Here is a 20,372-nt window from a genome sequence, read left to right as displayed (position 1 = left end):
CTTGCCCTTTTGACATATTTTCCAGAACAGAACTCTGTTATCTTTATGGAACTATCCTGTTTTCCAGAAAGAGGACACGTTATTAAACTTCTACTTTTTCTCACGAGTATACTTAGTATTTATTCAATAATTTTTCAGGGAGATTCTGGAGGCCCGTTGCAAGCAAAGAGGAAAGATGGACGCTGGTTTCTCGCTGGTATTATATCCTGGGGCATCGGCTGTGCAGAGCCTAACATGCCTGGTGTCTGCACTAGGATATCTAAATTCACGAACTGGATTATGCAAGTGATTAGCTGAGGTTTTTTTTTTTATTTTGACGGTAGATGCTAAACATGTGTTGGTGACGCCATAGCCAAATGTGATAAATCTTTGCAAGAGAAGGACTTTTCTCTGGAAAAAAAAGTGAGAAGAACTATTAGTGTAGCAGAAGCTGGAACTTCTAAACTATGTTAGTCTATTCATAAAACTCGTCATTTGGCTATGATTTAACAGAAAGCGAACGTGCTTTTGAGGTAAATAGTTCAAAACTAGTGATTCGTCTATCATAAGTGAGTTATATTTATCAATTTTCATTACTTGTGTCACAAAACCTGAATATTTTGTTCAGGGAAATATTTTTAGTGACCTGATGTATATCAGACTGACTTGTCTACCGGGGACCACTGAAAAATCACAGGGAAAAATCATTTTTGTGCATCAACGTGTGCTTTCATTGTTTTATGTGTAATTGTATGAATGGAAAAAGTTTAAAGCTTTTTTTTTTCTAGTGTAAAATGTATGTTTTTATCAATTGTAAATAAATATTTATACTCAAACATTTACTGTTTAGTCTTCTATTTTATAAAAGGTGTAATTGTTTAATTCCAGGGCTGTGCTTCGTGCATGAAATTGTTAATGTATTGTTATAAAAATGAGATTCATTAGTACGTACCTTAAACACATACATTGGGCCAGCCGATACAGTGCACGATCGAAAAAAATTGCAGGGTTTCCCAAGCAAATTAAATTGCCTAATTTGTTACTTTTCACTCCCCCCCCCAACTCTTTTCGGAGTGAATAAATATTTTCGGATGTCGGTTACTCGCCTTCCCATTTGTAGTTATCCGTAAATTTATGGGTGTGCAAAGATTCGCAATTGTATGTACAGTGGTGCGCAGTATAAAATACGAACCACCCTTAATTACTTTTGATCGGATCTTCACGTTCTAGGACTCAATTGTTTGAGGAAGTGATCCCAAGTATGCTAATTTATTAGTGCAGACGATATTTTAAGTTATATTTAAGACACAAAAACGTACTTTCTCTGAATGAACATACCTTTTTTTTCTATGGATCCGGATTTCTGACCCTCAAAATATAGGGGGTAGCCGCAATCTGGGAAAAATTGTCTCAATAGTTTGGTCCCCTTAATGTTAATTTTATATATTTTGACACATCTCGAGAAATTTTTAAGCGAATTAAAAAACTTTTTGCACAATATTATGAATTATAAAATTTGTTTTTTTTTCATTCCATGCAAAATATAACTCTTAATACATATTTATTTTTTTATTATCTTAAATAATAGTCGAAGTATACAAGTTTTCCCATAGTTTTAATAAAAAATTTTAACTGGCAAAATATGAGCGAAATGTGTTATCTGCCGAATAGTTTGAAAGCCATATTTTTAAATTTCAATTTATCTCTTTTTCTAAAATTCAATTTGACTTTGCTCAAATTTTGTATTTTGTTATGTAAAAATGCATTTTTTAAAACTGTAAAAGATTGCATAACCTTACAATTTAAAATTTTTTCGACTATTATAAAAAAAACACTAATAAAAAATTGCATACTCACTAAAAAAAAAAAAAAAAATTTATAGAATTATCTTTGGCTAAATGAATTTTATAATTATATGCAAGAAAAATTTTAATTCGCTTAAAAAAATTTAGATATGGCAAAATACGCAAAAATTAACATTTAGGGGTTCAAACTTTGGACCGCTGTCCAGACCAAACTATTGGGACTATATGTCCCAGATTGTGGGCTGCCCCCTATTTTTTGGAAGTCAGAATTCCGAATCCGTGAAAAAAAAAGTCTGTTCATTCAAGGTTCATTCAGTGAAAGTACGTTTATGTGTCTGATTTTGGAACTTAATATATCGTCAGCACTTATTAAATAACATATTTGAAGTCACCCTTTTGAACCTTAAAATGGAGTCCTAGAACGTGAAGATCCCAACATTATATAAAAAGTTATTCACGGTGTTATGTTTTTTATTTTGCACACTGTACATTTTTCATTTAGAAAAAAAAAATAAATGCATTTATCATTACTTCCAGATTCGATAGAATTCTGTGCATTTTTGATGAGATAATTTTTTAATCGGTATTACAATTGCTTAGCCTTTTTTTGTAATAGCAATTAGCTATTTGTGTTCAAGTTTTAGAAAGCTTTTTTTTCAACAAAGAAAAAATATTAGAAAGCAATTTCGAAGAAAATTCACTCTAAAACCCTAACATGAATTACTAATTGGTATTACAAAAAAAAAAGCCTCAAGATTGTAAATCAGATTTTTTTTAAAAATCATCTTATCAAAATTGCACTAATTTCCATAGAATCTGGACTTAATGAGAAATGCAATAATTTTTCCTAAATGATAGTTTCGATATTATTATAATTTCCATGCTTGCATATACGAATGCAAATATTTGCTCACCCATAAATTTACAGATGACTGCAAATGTGAAGATGAGTATAACACCGATATCCTAATATGTTTATTCACCCCGGAAAAAATTGGTGGATTAAAAAATAGCTAATTTTATAATTACAAAAGAATGATTTTTCATGTCAATGCACATTGTCTGAAAAAAATATTTACTATTTGGGACACATAATTCAACAGCTAGAATAATTAATGTTACAAAAGATATACATTTTTTAACAGAACGCTTACACTAATTCCGTAATTTGCCTCAAATCGAAGTTAAGAAAGGCAAGAAAGGAACTTATTTATATCGAAATTATGGCAAAAATAAATTTAAACCATTATAATAAAGTACGCATTTACTTTTAAAGCGCAGAATTAGTCTCTTGGATATCTCACTATGAACAATGTGAGTTCTGTGATCAGATATGAAAGCAAGATACTTGCTAATAACGACATACAAAAAAGTGATTTATTCATCGTTAGAACTACTTTTTCTTCGTTTCTCTAGGCTTTTAAAATGTATTGAACTAGAGAAATATGAAGGAAACACAAGATCTCTAAACTGAAGATAAATTATATTAAACCAATATACTAAATTTATTAAACCAATATTAACTTAATTACAATTTTTCAAAAAAAATTTTTTTGGATGTTTCCTAAAAAATTGTACAAAAATATGCAGCAGTGAAAAAGGACTAAATTTATACTTCGTGTCTTAAATGTCAAAAAAAATGTTCAAATTTTATTTAAAGCTGTTTAACATGAAAATAAATAAATAAAAAAACATCAGTTTAAACAGAAAAAGCAAAAAAATTACCCTTGAGGTATTTTTTCTGAAAAATCGCACGAAAAATTTCAATTACTTAAACTAAGACTAACACTTTAAGACTATCTAACAGAACAATCCCTAGCGATCTTTTAAATCCATTTGTAAATAAAACTTTCAAGAAAATTAATGGAAAATAGAGTTGCGATGAGAAATTAGGAAAAAAATTATTGAGTATAAAATTGGTACTTGCGTATTATCCCGTCAACTCCTTATGCCAAATCTGAAAATAAATTTAGAAATAGTTCAAATTTAAATATTTTTTTTTGCAGATTATATTTGCATTTTGTCAATTTCTCTTTTATCAATTACTATATAAAACCAATTTAAGAGATAGCAAAATGACTTTGACGAGATGTTGGCGAAAATGATTGAAGGGATAATTCTTAAATACTTTTAAGGATAATAACTTTTGCAAAATTAACACAAATTTGCCAATATAATTATTATAATTTGCTTAAAAATACTTCTATAATAAAAGTTTTAACATCAAATGACAAACAGAAATTTTCTTAACGATTTATACACAAAATTTATTTTCGAAAATTTGGCAATTTTTAAGGTCCAGGAGTCTTATTCAGTTTTCCGAGTTCTGATGTAGCCCATTATCATTTAAATATCCATAATCAGGAAAAAGATAATCAAGATGAAGCTTGTTTAAGCTCCATTTTATTTAAATGGGATAACAGAGGTCTAAATTTGTCTTATTAAATTTCACCCTGATAAGAAAAAAGTATTTTGGACTAAATGCGAAAATTTTGGATTTTTTTTGTAAAAGAAGTATAATTTTTAAAAACCATTGCAGCTAATAATGGGTACAAAATAATTTTAACCATCTTTTTTTACAAGTATCATAAATGTAATTTGTAAAATCATTTTCATGAGGTTTTCTTAATTTTAAGTAAAAACTTTTTACGAAGACATAGCACCCTTCTTAATCATATATATTTGATACATTTTTAATTGCTGATTCCAATTATTCTTTTTAATTACTAACCAATTTAATCCAGTAGAAAATGGGAATCTGAGAAATTTAATAAAATGTTCCTTATTTTTTTTAAATTTAATTTATATCTGTTTGAAAATATTTTTTTTCGAAAACTGCTTCTTCACACTAAAGCATTTACCTATCAATAATCTATGCTAACTTTGAAGCATAAGTCAGGCAAGTTTAAAGTTGAGTGTAACTTTTTTTATGGATCATTCCCTATAATAAATAGAATTACTTACAGATCCTTATAAATCTCATCACTTAAAATAAAAGGATTTGAATGGAAAATGGTAAGCCAAAAATGACTATGGTAACCCAAAAATGACCGACTATTTGAAAAATTTCAGAGGAAAAGATATTCAAATGTACAATTTGTTGTATTAGCAATAAATGTCTCACCAAATCGCAAAAATAGTTGCAAAATTCGTCAAGAGATGGTGTTGCTAACTGATAAAACCATTGTAATAACTACGACTTTCAACAACAGCGTATAGCATTCGGAGGACTAAATTAATTCAGCCCCGTGCGAATATTTCACTACAAATTGTCTGGAATGCATCAGAAAACATTGTTCTCCAGTTTTTTCAGTACAGAACGCCATGCCCTCTATTGAGAAACTTAGTAATTAATTATAAATTTCGGTAAGAATAAATAACCGCTTTCATATGCAGAACTCTGTAAACCTTACAATCCATTGGTCAATTTCAAATCATCGGGTAATTTTCGGAACAACCTTTATTTTGCTTATTTCAAAAACTTCCAATTCTTCAGACCCTGTGTTTTTTTTAACGGAAATGGTCATTGACTATAGTTGCCGATATTTAATATTTTTATGAATAGTTCATCGCCGCAGCATCCTTTACTGTCTGTGATTCTTGTTATAGCAATAGAATAAGCAAAGAAAAAAAACTAATTTTTTAATTAAATTTTTGGAAAAACAGTAAATATTTGGTTGAGAAAATCAGCTAATAACTGAACTAATCAGTTCGTAAACAAATAAAAAAGTTTATATACTATAATTTGTCACACAAAAGTCCGCTACTATGTCAAATGATTTTTATGATTTGATTTAAGTTTTTAATGATATTTTTATTTTATTTAAGGTTTTTTAGCAAAGAAAAGAAACTAACTTTTAAATAAAATTTTAATGAACCAGTAAATATTTGGTTTTGAAAATCAGTTAATGAATGGACTAAACACTTCATTAACAAATGAAAAGTCTGTACCTAACTTACACGTTATTAATTTTTGTTCTTAACTACTTTTATTTGAAATATTTTAAATGTGTGTATTATCGCAATTTACACCGGTGACGTAGTTCAACGCCATTCTAAAATATGATAAGCAAAATAAATGATGCGCTAAGCATATTATTTTATTATGATACTAGTTTTGCATCCTAAACAGATGGTCGCAATTGATTGACGAAAGATATCACTTGCGTTTTCATATTCTGTGATTTTACCATTCTTTTATATCATTTATATTTAATTATCATTATTAATACTAGCTGACTTTGACTACCAGCATCATCTTGGATACAAAAGCGCTACTTCGCAGTTCCTTATTTAACTACCAAAAATAAATAAATAAAATAAAAACGATGGTATAATGGAGTTATGAAAGAAAGTGCGGGAAAAAGAAATGACTCTAAATCTCTTCCTTGTAGCTCAATGGGATTAAAAGGTTAAATTGATGACAATGTACAAATATCGTGGAAGAATAAAGTTAATTCATAAAATTCATATGTAATAACAGTGAAATACGCTAAGTTAACGGCTTAGTTTACTTACAACAATTAAATGAAAGAAAATACTGTCGCAAATATCATTGCTGCTTAACCGCACCAAATGATCATAAAACTGCCCCATCTAACCACTTTTTACCAGATTTCACATACAACGTAGTTTTCGTCTTTTTTTTTTTAAATGGTTAAATATTCATCCATAATTTAAAGCAATGTGTGTCACTCAACAGTTCGTAAAATCGGTTTATGCGTCGGGTTCATGAACACGATGCGATGTTTTTTAAAAAAAGTGCGGAAAAGATAGCAAAGACATCAAATATTTTCCACACAGTTCAATATTACCCTGATGGCACTAAAAGGTAAAGTTAATGACAATGAGCAAAAATCATGATGGGCAAATGATAATTCACGAATTTAATATGTAATAACCGAGAAAAAAAAAGCAACTTACTAAAATACTTTAAGTTATCGGTTGAGTTAATTTACAGCAATTAAATAAAATAGAAACCTATCAGAAACTTCATTGCTGCGCAAACCGCACCAAATAATCATGAAATTGCCCCACCATCCCACCACTTTTTACCAGTTGTCGCATATGTTTTTTTTTCCTTCTTTAAAAAATATTCAATTATTCATCTACATTTTAACGCGATGTATGTCCACCATCAGTTCGTCAAATTCATTTATGTGTCGGGTTCATAAACACAATGTGGTGTTTTTGAAAGAAAGTGCAGAAAATATATAAAAGACGCGAAATCTCTTCAAAACACTTCAATCGCCTGGAAATCGAAAGTAAAATTAATAACAAAGAGCGAAAATCACGATAAAAAAAAGTAAAAACTCAAATTTAATTTTTAATAACCATTAAAAAAAAACAACAAACTGAAATAAGCTGAGTTAACGGTTTTATTTACAGCAATCAAATAAAACAAAACGATCTTCATTATTGTTCAACCGCAACAAATGTTCATAAGACTGTCCCATCCCACCACTTTCTACCAAATTTCACATACAGTGTATTTTTTTTAAAGTAGTCAATTATTCATCCATATTTTAATGCGATGTATGTCACCCATCAGTTCGTCAAATCGGTTTATGTGTCGGGTTCATGAACAGGGGTGACGTTTTTAGAAAAATATACGAGAGAGTGTGTGTGTGAGTTATTTCCAGTTATGGAGTTTTTACTTCTGGCGTTTCACTCACGTAAACAGGGAAGTGGATCACTCTTTTAAGGTAATGCTCATTTTTGTAATTATTTCTATAAATCTCTTTGTTTAGACTGTAATTGTAGGCAAGGGTCGGTTATGCCAGCTTATAATTCAATAATTCAACCTTGTAAGAAAAATAAATATATTATCTAATATACTCACGCATGTATTGTCACAAAACCGATGAAATTTCTTTTCTGACGTTGTCATCGAAAACCAGAAACAATCTGAATTATAAGTTGTGCTAAAATGAAAAGTTAATAGTAAACGGCTTATAAAAACAGACAAACTGCAACAAAATCGTATTCTTTATAACTTCCCCAGATATCATTATAGTTATTTCTAATGTGTTTCTTATTTCTAATGTAATTTTGTTATTTCTAATGTTACCTTCAAGTAAGCATCATAATTTATGTAGAATAGGGAGGTATTCTAATGAAACTGCAAAAAACGGGAATAAATAGAGATCAAGGCTGAAATATATATTTTTTTTTTCATTTTCTAACTGTTTCTTTTCTTGTTATTGATTTTACGAGTCCATAATAGAATAAAAGACTTAAAACTTTTAGGACTCTGAAAAATTAAATTTAGAATTGCGTATATAGGGAATTCTATGAATTATTCATTTCCAAATTTTAATGAAATGTATATAAATAAAATATTTATAAATCAAACTATAGCATTTATAAACTGAAAAGTATACAAATCAAATTTTTAAATAATGGATAGGTTGTATATTTTTAGCATATGTATTATTTATACAAAACCTTAAAAGCAACAAGTATCCAATGAGCAAGCGTAGCAAGCTCGATTGCAAGCGAACGTATTAAACTGAAGCGCGACAAAAAAAAGTATGTAGTCTGCTTGTGATTAAATAATATAACATATAAATTAAACAAAATGTCATTTTTCGCATATATAATATTTAATAGTTTGGAGATTTATCGGGATTCTCAAATTTCTTATCTTTCTCAATCCCGAAACGGATTTCTAAACTTTTGCTACGTTAACATTACGTTATCGATAACGTAGTTACGTTACGTAACTACGTTATAGTTAAATCCTTAAATCATTTTCTGTCTTGAAAAAAAAAAATTTCATTTAATGAAAGTAATATGACTACAAATTCAGCAAACAAATTAAATAAATCGAGGGCTGTTAAATAATGAGAATTTAGTACCGGCATGATACCATTCGTAATTCAGAATTGTTTTCAAGATTTAAAATAATTTTTTTGAAGAAAATAAATAAGGATTTATTGCTTTTCATTGTTCTTTAAAGCTTGTTGTGAAATATTTTTCCCCTGTTTTTCAGTTGTTCTTTTAAATTATTCAAATAGAAATTGATTATACAAAAAGAGTTTGTAAGGTACTTAATGGCAAAAATGAAACTACCGTAATTTAAAGGGGTTGTTTAATATGTGTACTTTTTCTGCATTTTACTCAATCCTAAATCTAAATGTGCATTTTAATATATATGATTTTTTTTAAAAATGTACATTTAGATTTGAGTAACATGATTTATATAAAATATGTCATGCATTGGCCAAATACGACGGTGATAGAAAAGTTTTAGATTTGTTATCAATTTCTTCAGATTCAGAATGTCGAGGCATTTAAAAAATAAGTATGAGTTTTGTCAATTATAGTTGTTTCCAACTTTGTGAAATAGACACATATCTATATTTTTTTACTATTTTATTACCGTCATTGAATTTTGGGTTTACGACTACTAATGTTCAATTCCACAGCCTTGTAATTTTGAACCCAATTCAAAAGTCAAGGGAACTCCTAGACCAAGTAGTGGGAGAAATTTGCCTTCGTGGAGGACTTATGATGGAACTAACCAGCATTTGCGTTACATGGAAAGGGAAACCAGGTAAACCTCCCATGGTTAGCCTGATGACCAGGGTACTCTAACCCATGATCCGTCTATCACTGAGGATATTTTATGTCAACACTGTGGTCGGTGCAAGCTGGATGCGGAATGCGTATCGACCAGCAATCACTGGGAATCGAACGCGGTTCACCTCATCGGAAGGCAAACGTTCTATCACCTGAGCCATCACGGCTCACGCTTATATGTATTAAAACATATTTCATATTAATCGTGTGCCCCAACCTTTTATCGCTTCCCTCGCCTACCCCGGAAACTGCTTTTGCAGCTTGTTTCAGCTCACTTTGCAATTTGAGCTTGCTTATATACTTATTTTTTTTATTCTTACTCATTATGTATGATGTTATTCTTTTTAAAAGGAAATTTCGAAAATGAGCAACATATACTCATTCTGTGGAACCTTCGATTTATAAACATTTCATTCAATTTATATAAATTACGATTTTATTTATATATATTTTAATGCTACTCTGTAATTGCGTGTGGAAAAAATAGTTCATAGAATTTCCTTGCTCCCACAATTATAAATTTTAGTGCAATTATCGAGATATTGGTAAGCAATCGAACTCAAGCACGACAACCTTCGGTTATCTCATGAGCGTTTCGATGTTACTGATTTCTTTTTTTAAATTTTTCTCGTTCCTATTCTTTTTCAATGCCCCAATCATTGAAAATTTTTTTAAAAAAAAACGCGTTTAATAGATATATAACTATAAAAATTTTATTCTAGGATCAACTAAACCTAAACGGTATAATTAACCAAAGCATAACGACAAATTTTCTGTTGAATCAATGAGTTATCAGCTCCTTTTTACCAACGCGAAAAAAAATTCTCGCTTTTTTAACAATCTATGCATTATACTCAGTTGCATGTTAAGAAAAAACCATTACTCCCATGGAGAGAGCCTTTTTTCATCTAAATTCTCGCCAAATGGATGCCAAGCTTCCATCGCAAAGGTATATCAACATCATCATATCAACATATCGTAAAAGATAGCAAGAATTAAATTTCTGTCTGACGTTTTTCAACTTTTAAAAACTTTTATATTGTTTTGAAAGCATACGTATACGAGGGTTGTAAATTAAATAGTGGCAACTTAACCTTTAAACTCACAGAAGGACGGGCATGCGCAAATTAGATATGGGAGCTGTGAGGTGGGGCTGTTGTCGATGTGTAGAGTGCAAAAAAAGTCGATTAGCTTAGAAGGGTAGTTGTTGTGTGGCGTTAAAGTGAGGAGTTTCATTTCCATCGCTCTAAAGCATGTTTTCAAAAGGTGATCAGCGGTCGTGGCTTACAATCGAGGTTGCCCGTGGCAAAAATGCAACAGAATGCTATCGAGGATTAGTGGAAGCCTTTGGAGCAAATGCTTTACCATATAGGACAGTAGCACAATGGATTCAAGCATCTCGTCTTTTTTCGTCATTAAGCCTTTTCACAACATGCTTTAGAGCGATGGAAACGAAACTCCTCACTTTAACGCCACGCAACAACTACCCTTCTAAGCAAATCGACTGTTTTTTGCACTCTACACATCGACAACAGCGCCACCTCACCGCACCCATACCCTATTTACGAATGCGCACCCTTTTGTGAGTTTCAAGGTTAAGTTTCCACTATTTAATTTACAAACCTCGTATAATCGGATAATGAAATAAAACGGAACTATATACAATCGCGGATGATTACTTAAATCCAATACAGCAATGGTCTTTTCTTAATCTACAACTGAGTACAGTGTCTTATATAATAATATTAAATTAATTTAAAATTAAAACCTCGTTACGATAAATTTACATAGATTATCACGTTACAGAAACGAATCTTAAAAGTTCACGAACACATCATTAAACTACTAACATGACATTTAATGTTATAAATGATTTAAATCGTGACTAAGCCTTCAACTTGAAAAGATTTTATTTTTGCCAGACATTTACATACACGTTTTTAGTATTATTTGCTTTATTACAATATGAGATAGAATATCCAAACAAGTAATCATTTTAGTACTTTTTAAATGCACTTGATAAAATCTCTTTTTATTTAAAAGAAATAAGATTTTTTTCTATTTTGAAATTGTAATTCCCCAGCATTAATCCTTTCAAGCCCAACTCTGATCTTCAGTTTATTAATAAGATGTAGTATTAACTAGTTCGTGAAGATCGATTTAGATAGTCACGACTCTCACTAATAATACAGGAAATCGATTTGTATGATAATGTGTAAACAAGGGGATTGAAATGTTAAAGTCACGTTTCTTGACCTGCAAAAAGATTAGAGGATATTGTATGATAAATGGATTTTGGTATCATGTGAGCAATAACTGTAACTGCATAATCAGGGTAAAAAAGACTATACTGGAAAAAATAAACCTTAAGGCATTACAAAGACTACGACAGATTGTTTATACCATTTTCTATTAGTTTTGTCAAATAATTTATGACTACCTCTTATCATAAAAACTTTTATCAATAACAATTTCAAAACACATGAAGTGAGAAACAAAACAAAAAATAAAAATGCTGATAGTAATTTTCTTTATATTCAAAATAATTTTTAAATTCTTAGATATAAAATTTTTTAATTAATTATGAACTATTACTTGTTATGTCGAAATTTAAAAAGTTTTATACAACAATAAAATAGTCCCTAAAAAATTTAACAATACCGTTTTTATTATAAATAATACGTTCTTTTTTTTAAGAAGAAAGTCAAAATAATATTAAGGATTAAAAATAATAATATCTTCTCACTTATAGAGGAAAATGACATTCAAGATTACATTAACTGTACATTACAAAAGAAATTAAATTACAAAAAGTTGAAATCTTAAAGAATGATAAAATACAATTCACGATTTTTATACACTTATGAAACATTCCTACTGAATGTGTTTTATCTTTCCACTTTAAATGCACCATTCAAATTATCAATTTTTAATATATATTTTACATATTTTGCTGGAAAAAAGACAAAAAATATTTGCAAGTGCACCGTTGGAAAATATTTTGCATTAAAATGAAAAGTTTGTTTTCAAAACATTGAATTTTACACAAATTCGTTTATTTTTGACAAAAAGTGACAAAACAAATATATCCCCTCTTTTCATAAGATAAAAACCGATTAAACTTTTCAGTTTGTTTTCGAATGGCATCGTCAGAACAGTTTGGAGAGGGCTTGTCGAGAAACTGACCCTATTTTTGATTTAAAAACTGAAGATCAGAAAAAAGAATGATATTTAAATATGAAAGCTGGTTCTGCGAAAAAAGGAGTTTTCCAGTCAAAGAGAAACTATTTTTTTTCAAGCCTGATATTTCTTCACTGTGTAATAACTCTCAAGGAGAACCGATTTTTCAATGTTATTGATTTGTCAAAACTTAGTAATCCTCAAAAGGTAACAGATGGCGATTCAGTCGTCATTTTTGTGAAAATTAAGCATAAACGGTTCTTCTATTAAGAACATTATTTTCTTGGGAACCATTCATTTTCAATTACTTAATAATTTCCTTATAAATTTACTAAAACATTGGTTTAGAATTTTATAACTTGGGTATTTTTTAAATTTTGGAGAAATATGGCATTCCAAAGACTATACTCCTCATTTCAGCGGAACCTTAATCTAAGTGTTAAATCCGGTCTTTCAGAAACATTTGCATTCCGCAAAAATGAAATTAGAATGAGAAAATTTTAGAATTCATTGTCTTACAACCCGCTATAAAATAATGCAGTTTTTAAGCTCGGCATCGTAATTTAATTAGAATGAGCACTTATTATATATTATACGAGCGGTGGAAATTTTTTAAAAGAAGTTATCTTTGAAAGATCTAGACAAAAAATATTTTATTTCGTTCCACCAATTACTGAAACATACAAAAAATTTGAACTGTAAGTAATAGTGATAATTTATATTTAAAAAAATGTTCCGTATGTTGGCTGAAACTACTTGAGGTCAATATCAGAAAACATATATTCAATATCTTCAAATAGTACAACTTTAAAACTATCTTTCCTTGAAATGATAATGATATATTTTAACAACCTCAATTGAGTACTCGCAGCATATTATCGAGTAAAGGTTAAGAAAATAAAACAATGTTATCGATATTGAACATCAATATCTGAAACCACATAACAAAGTAATATATAACGAGCTAATAAAACAAATAAATAATATCGTATTATTGTAATAATAACATCAGCAAAATCTTTTTTTATGGTAAATTACTGCTTAACTACGACGATAAGAGTAGAAATTGTTTAAAAAGATAAATGAAAAGAAGTTTTTTTTTTGTTTAAATTTAATAATTTACAATTATTTTAATCTTATCATTTAGGGTAGTTTGAAATATTAATCATTTAAAAAAGCTTCTTACAATATATTCCAAAAGCATGTAAATCACATTAAATTCATTAAATTGAAAATATAATCTCTGATCTAATTAGTAGATTTTTTTGAGACAGATCTAATAAAAAAAACTCTCTCTCTAAAACCAGGATGTACCTGAAAAAGTGGTTTTTACGCAGTACATCAACAGTTTGGTATCCCATACAATCTCTTTGGCGGCAACTGAAAAGGATGTTCCTCAGTACCCAACACTTAAAACTTATCCAGTTGGACGTGTCCCCATTAACAGCAAAAAAATCAGATGACCTGAGAACAATTTCGGACTATGTTTTTATTATGACTACTAATTAAGGTCAAGTGTATTTGTATAGCATACAACTAGAGAGAAAAACCTATACTTATCAAGTTATCAACTTTCCAGTGGAATAGTTAGGGTAGAAAACTAAGAGACTAGAAGTTTTATGATTGAATCAACAATTAAATTAATAATTATTGCAACAATAAATAATGCAGCAATCATGCAACTAGAGAGAAAAACTTATATAAATCAAAATATATACTCTGTTTCCAGTAGAATAGATAGAAAAGAAAACTAAAAATAGAGGTTTTTACGATTACATTAACAAATAAGGATTGATAATTGAGTAACGTTGCAAAATTTTTTATAAGAGACGATATCGTAGCGCTTTCCTGGTATTCGGTAGAAATTTTAATTGTGGTTTAATCGGAGTCGAAGTTGGTCGGTGCACAGTAAAAAAAAATCCTATAACCGCAGTGTCTGCAGTATTACCTATATTAGTATGATTAGTGCCAATTAAAACATCACTAATTAGCATAATTCCAGCTGCACTAACTAAAAATTATCTAAGCATAATTGGCACCAATAATACTATGGTGCTCTCTTTCGGTTCCAAAAACAAACCAGCTAGTACGTTTTATTCATTAACTTCTCATTTTAGCATGTAAATTTTCATTTATTTCAATTACCTTGGATTTTAATTTATTTAATTTTATAAAAATAAATTAGAAAAATCACAACTATAAGAAATAATGTATGGTTTCGGATAATTTTAGAAATACTAATTCAGTGACGTAATAACACTATCCATGTTGATAATAGGTTACCTCCAAGTGAACCGAAGGTGATTTTGTTACAGTTATCCGATCAAATCAGAATTAAATCGCAGGGTTAGGTATAATCACTTCACTTCTTTTCGGGTTGCAAGTACTAATTACCAAAAGTATTTAAACGCTAACTGAATACCCGCTCTTTATACGGTGTGTAAAAAAGCAAAATAATCAATAAATCGATATTGATCAACAAAATGAAATCATGCCCGAAACTGAAAGGCATGTACCGACACAATTAATTGTGTCGGCAAAAGTAATAAAAGTCGGCCTAAAATTATTCCATTTTTTTATATTATTTGTAGCTCTTCCCAGTTGCTTAACGTTAATGTATGAAGCAAAGCATCTTTTTAGAAGCCCATCCCATCAATATAAAGATTAATTATGTTCAGTTTCATTTATCATAATGCTATTGCTCGAGGTTAACACAAAGTACAAAAATATCATAATCAACAATTTTCTCTAGTACTTATCCCTTTCCCTAGATCGTAAAAAATATCTTTCCACAGTATCTACAGTAGGTATTTTGATACGAATATTAACACATTTAGCACACTTAATGCATATTAAAAACGCAGCTTAATATAATAATCGTAATAGGGCATCAACCGATCTTCCATCGCTCTACGTACTTGGAATACTAGTTACACGTTTGAGTTTCCTACTGATAAAATCATTCAACACTACTTTTCATTTACTGAACTTGATTTTTGGGAAGCATTCCATTTTTTGACAAAATTTTCATAATTTAGTTAATGATCTTTCTAGTATACCACCGTTTTCAATATTCAGTAGTCTATTCTAATTCAATCTGTTGCACCATGGGGTTCCCGCCAAATCCCAGTACACCTTTTTCTTATCCCCTTTTTAATTATGTGGTTCAAACTTGTTCCGCTATCTCTATTAGCTAAACCACTCTGTTGTGTTTGTCTCTTTACTTCTCTACCATTATTTGTTGTTTAGATACGGAGGAACGTTCTTGTTTATAAAACCGAAACTACAGTATGTCAACTTCTGTGCTTTCATTTCTGCTTTATTCACGTTTTTATCAAGATAGAAGATTTAAACCATGGGATATTTATAAGCCGTATAAAAGACTAAAAAGAAAAAAACTCATTTTGATATTTTGCAATTATGAAAGTAATTTGAGTAATTGAACTTATTGACAATTATGATAAACAATATGTTTCCAGTAATTTCCACCCGGCATTTGCAACATTGCATATCTATTTCCGGCTTTAGTGTCATTACACCTCGAAAAGTAAATTGAGATTTCTAACCCTTCCATTTGTCCTTAAAATAGTAATATCGAGTACTCAGAGCTGTGGAGCCGAAGGCAACAAGAACAAGCTTGAAACCGCAAAACGGTGAATTCGTTTAGGTGGACCAGTTGGTCACCATAGACGGGCAGAACATAAAATAAGACTCAAAATCTGTCTTACCAGCTTCACATAAAAGTAAATAAAATTTATTTTGTAATTTTTCAACCGAAAATACTATCAAAATTCAAATTATAGAATAACTCCTATTATAGATCGCATTGTAACAAATCCATTGACAATAAATATCATTAAATAAACGATCTGATAATGCAGCTTTAAACCCAATTTAATTAAAATAAAATAAAGCTCGAAACCACAACTATCAGCTACTTATAATGTAAAGATTCTATATTTACAAAATTTTATTCTACACTTTTTCAACTGAATATACCATTAAAACTCAATATAGATCTCATAAATGTAACAAATCTGCCGATAATGACTATCATTAAATGAACGACCCGACTCAGTGGCAAAACAACAAAATAAAAGGAAAACAAATTATCTTATGTCATTCCACCAATACTGTTAGATTATCTTTTTTTCTCCTGACGACAATCTACATCTAACAACATGGAAGACACACGAGACCTCATCAAGAACGGGAATTCAGCATGGATATTATGTGTTCTCCGTTTCTTGTTCTTCTGAAAAGCAACAAGGTCACAGATTCCGTCTCTCCAAAGACAATTGCCGAAGTTAATCCTCCTCTTTAGATTTCCTTATAGTTCTCCTATTGTTCGGTTATAAATTACATATTTCTGTCTCGGGTCACCCCTCTCCTTCAGTTTTGAAGAGGAAATTAGACGATCAACTTACATTTTGTTTGCTGGTAGACAGTATTTTGCATAGTTAAGAAATATCAACAAGAAGTTCCAGTTCGGAGAAAATAATGATTTTTTATCTTTAAATAACTGTGTAGAAACAGGTTTACAAATGCGCGTAAAATTGCTTGCATGCTCGGGTAAACACATAGGAACGGTTTTTCGGTTTTCGGAAAACGGGCGAATTTGTATCTCTTATTTTAATCAGAAAAATGTAATGCAAACAAAACCTTCAATAACTATTTTTAACATCTACTCCATTTGCTGATATTGTTGATATTCAGAAGCGTCTAATGTGGGCAAGTGGAACGTTTGCCCCGGGCAGCTCCACCACATTTCTAGATCTGTGGTAGGCAACGTGTTAGTTAAACTAGATAATTAATTTCTTAAATAATTGAAAATAATTTATAGTGGATAAATCGTGCTATTTGTCAATTCAGAAGCCAACCAGGGTCGACATACACTCATGACGTCGCTTGAAGGAATCAAATTAAATTTGATTTAAATCACATGGTTGGGCATAATCGCTTAACTTCTTCTCGATTTGTAAGTACTCAATTATACATCTACGTTTTTGCAATAAATATTCAAAACTTTTTCTTAAATATTTCAATTATTTCTATTTGAATAATTAAGAATTATTAGGCACTGTCAGTTTTGGTTTTTCCACTGACAACGGAAAGCCCCCAGTGTGTTTGTAGGCAGTGTGTCCCCCCGAAGAAGTGCTGTCCTACAGACACACATATCTTTTATTTTATTGCTTTTTATTATTTCCAGCTTTAAATGTTTGTTTGAATATCTAAATTAAAATGAAGCAAATTTGGTTTTAGCCGCTATATATATATATATATATATAAGTTCAAAATGAAGAATAAAACAAAGAAAAAATATAGACATATGAAAAAAAGGGGGTGGGAAATAATAAGTAAAAAAAAACAACAAACATTTTATTTAAAAAAAAAAAAAAAAAAAAAAAAAAAAAATAAAAANCGTCGATTTTTTTGTTATAGAGTGTATATATATATATATATATATATATATATATATATATAGGTCTTAGGTTAGGCTCTTGAAAGTAGTGGTCTCTAAATTATCCAAAATAAGTGGAAATCAAAATCGTAAAATTAAAAAATAAGCTTAATATAAAAAATTTCACACAGTACATTAATCAAGGCTAATAAAACGAAAACTCTACACTTCTAAAATTCAGACAAACTTTTATCACTTAATATATATTTGACAAAAATAAAACGATAATCAAAAACTAAAGATTAAATAAAAAAGCGAACGAAAATTCAAAATAAAATCGAGTTATATTTGAAATTATAATTTATTTGAAAGTAATTGCAATTTTAAGTTCTTTTTTGGAATTTTTTTCGATTTTTTTTTTAATTCTAAATTTTGATTTTTGTTTTTTTAGAAAAATTTAAAAAGAGTTTGATAGAATCAAAAAAAACTTAAGATTGGAATTTTAGTTCGAGAATTATTAACTGTTAAACTGGTAGTAATTAAAATACAGGTATGTTGGTCGATTTCGATGAAATGCAAGTATGGAGTTGAAGTTTGAGGTACTGTAAACGACTGTTTTCAATTATAAACTTAACACGAGTTTTTTCGAAAGTTATAATATCAGGTTTAAGTGCTTTTTCATGAATTATCCAATTTGTTTTTTTTTCTTTGCTTTAAATAATGAATATATATCCATTGTTGTTCAAAATTTTATCCCTCTCGAGATTTTCTTTTTATAGCCTCACGCTTGACTTGATGTCAAAAGTTACAAATAAATTAATAAATAAATATGAAAAATAAGGGAAAGAGATTAGATGCTGTTGAGTGGAGATGAAAGCTCACCATGGGGGCTAGTGAGCAGAGCTTCCTACTCGATAAAATAAAATGCTGATTTTATAATGAAAGATTTATCCTAAGATTTATCCTATATTCTAACAATAAAAAGATTAAATTAGAAGAGCTTTGAAATAATATTTAATTCCAAATTTTAACGATAAACAAAATTTTAAAAAAGTTTAATCTTATACATTACCAATTTTCCACTTCATAACCTTGATCTCGTAACTGGGTTTTAAATCTCTACACCAAGCTCCTACCTAAGGAACGTAAAATTAAAAATTAAAAAAATTTTTTTTTAACTCCACAAGAAAGATGAGGGAAAGAAAAATATATCTATGTCAAAAACGGGATGCTTACTTAAATGGAATAAATATAAAAGAATGCACAAAAAAAAATTAGCAGGTGGGTGTAAAGTTGTCTTACTTTACGTCTAAAAAAGTGTACTTAGTTCCTGGAGCTTGTAAGAAGATGTCAATTTTATCAAAATACCCGGCTTGAGAATTCTTTCTTGAAGCTGTTTTTTGTTTAATTTATGATCATTATTTTTAACATTTTATTTATTGCTAAGCAAAAAAATTTAATTTATTAATAATAACAGAAAAATTTAGCTTAAAATATTCAAGATTGTAAAATATTTAATTTCAAGCCTTATATCCAGAAAATAAAAAATGTATAAGGATTATCAGAAATATCAGGAAGTATCTAGAAAATATTAAATTTGTGTTTAACTTTTTTTTTAAACCAATATAAAATTTTATAAAATAGCTTCCATTTTAGCAAGAGTGCGCAGACAAGGTGGTCAAAGGGGTAACAGTTATGCGCAAATAGATCCTGTGATAGTCAATTAAAGTTTCCGATATTTAAAAAATAGATTAATTTTCTAATCTTAGAAAAAAGTTGTGTAAAATCCCTTTATTACCATTTAATTTCAACATGAAAAGTAAAAAACAAAATTTAATCTAGGAACAGGTTTTCTAAGAATTAGTCATCACATGGTAGTTAAACATTCCTTTATTCATACAAAAAAGATAAATTAATTTCATGATTTAGCAAAAAATCTCTCCGACTTATAATATCATATTGTTTAATGTTTCTTTAAATTCGTATGGAAAATAAATTAGTTCCATAATCTAGGAATCAAGTTCTCAGATAATTGTTATCTCATTAAAAAGTTTCATTTATACATGCATGAAAGATAAATTTATTTCATAATTTAGAAACAGATTCCATATTAAATTTTTGTCACATTGAAGCTAAGCTTAGCATCCTTTTATTCATATTTGAAAGATAACTTTATTGCATAACCTAAAAACAAAGAATCTAGGAAATTGTCACATCATTGAAATTTAACATTCCTTTATACATAAGTGAAAGATAAATTAATATATCATAAGAACTAAGTCTCTAAGAGATTGTCATCACGTTGAAGTTTCAAATTGCTTTACTCATACATAAAAGGTTAATTAACTTCCCAACCTAAGAACGAAGTTTTTAGGAAATTCTCATTACATTGAAGTTTAAAATTATTTTATTCCCGTAATTAT

General features: G+C 29.2%; 1 protein-coding gene and 1 long non-coding RNA gene across 8 annotated transcripts in view; one reads left to right on the top strand and one right to left on the bottom strand.

Annotated features, from left to right (window-relative positions):
* The window catches only part of LOC107439947 (serine proteinase stubble), an 83,642-nt gene extending 82,825 nt beyond the window's left edge, over positions 1 to 817 (top strand). For all 7 annotated transcript variants that reach the window (XM_071178478.1, XM_043042856.2, XM_043042855.2 and 4 more), the window contains exon 8: positions 139 to 817. In XM_071178478.1, coding sequence (XP_071034579.1) covers positions 139 to 297 — 159 coding nt within the window. In that variant the 3' untranslated portion in view covers positions 298 to 817. The remainder of the gene's footprint in view (positions 1 to 138) is intronic.
* Positions 818 to 3,711: 2,894 nt separating this feature from the next.
* On the bottom strand, positions 3,712 to 19,130 carry LOC107439949 (uncharacterized). The gene is made up of 3 exons (XR_006225215.2): positions 19,022 to 19,130; positions 7,627 to 7,708; positions 3,712 to 3,741 (listed from the first exon to the last, which is right to left on the bottom strand). It is a non-coding gene; the product is annotated as an uncharacterized lncRNA (long non-coding RNA).
* Between the last annotated feature and the right edge of the window lie 1,242 nt (positions 19,131 to 20,372).

Source organism: Parasteatoda tepidariorum, chromosome 3, assembly GCF_043381705.1.
Source record: "Parasteatoda tepidariorum isolate YZ-2023 chromosome 3, CAS_Ptep_4.0, whole genome shotgun sequence".
Taxonomy (NCBI): Eukaryota; Metazoa; Arthropoda; class Arachnida; order Araneae; family Theridiidae; genus Parasteatoda; species Parasteatoda tepidariorum.
The sequence above is the reverse complement of the archived record's forward strand: the minus strand, read 5'-3'. Positions and strand labels throughout refer to the sequence as shown.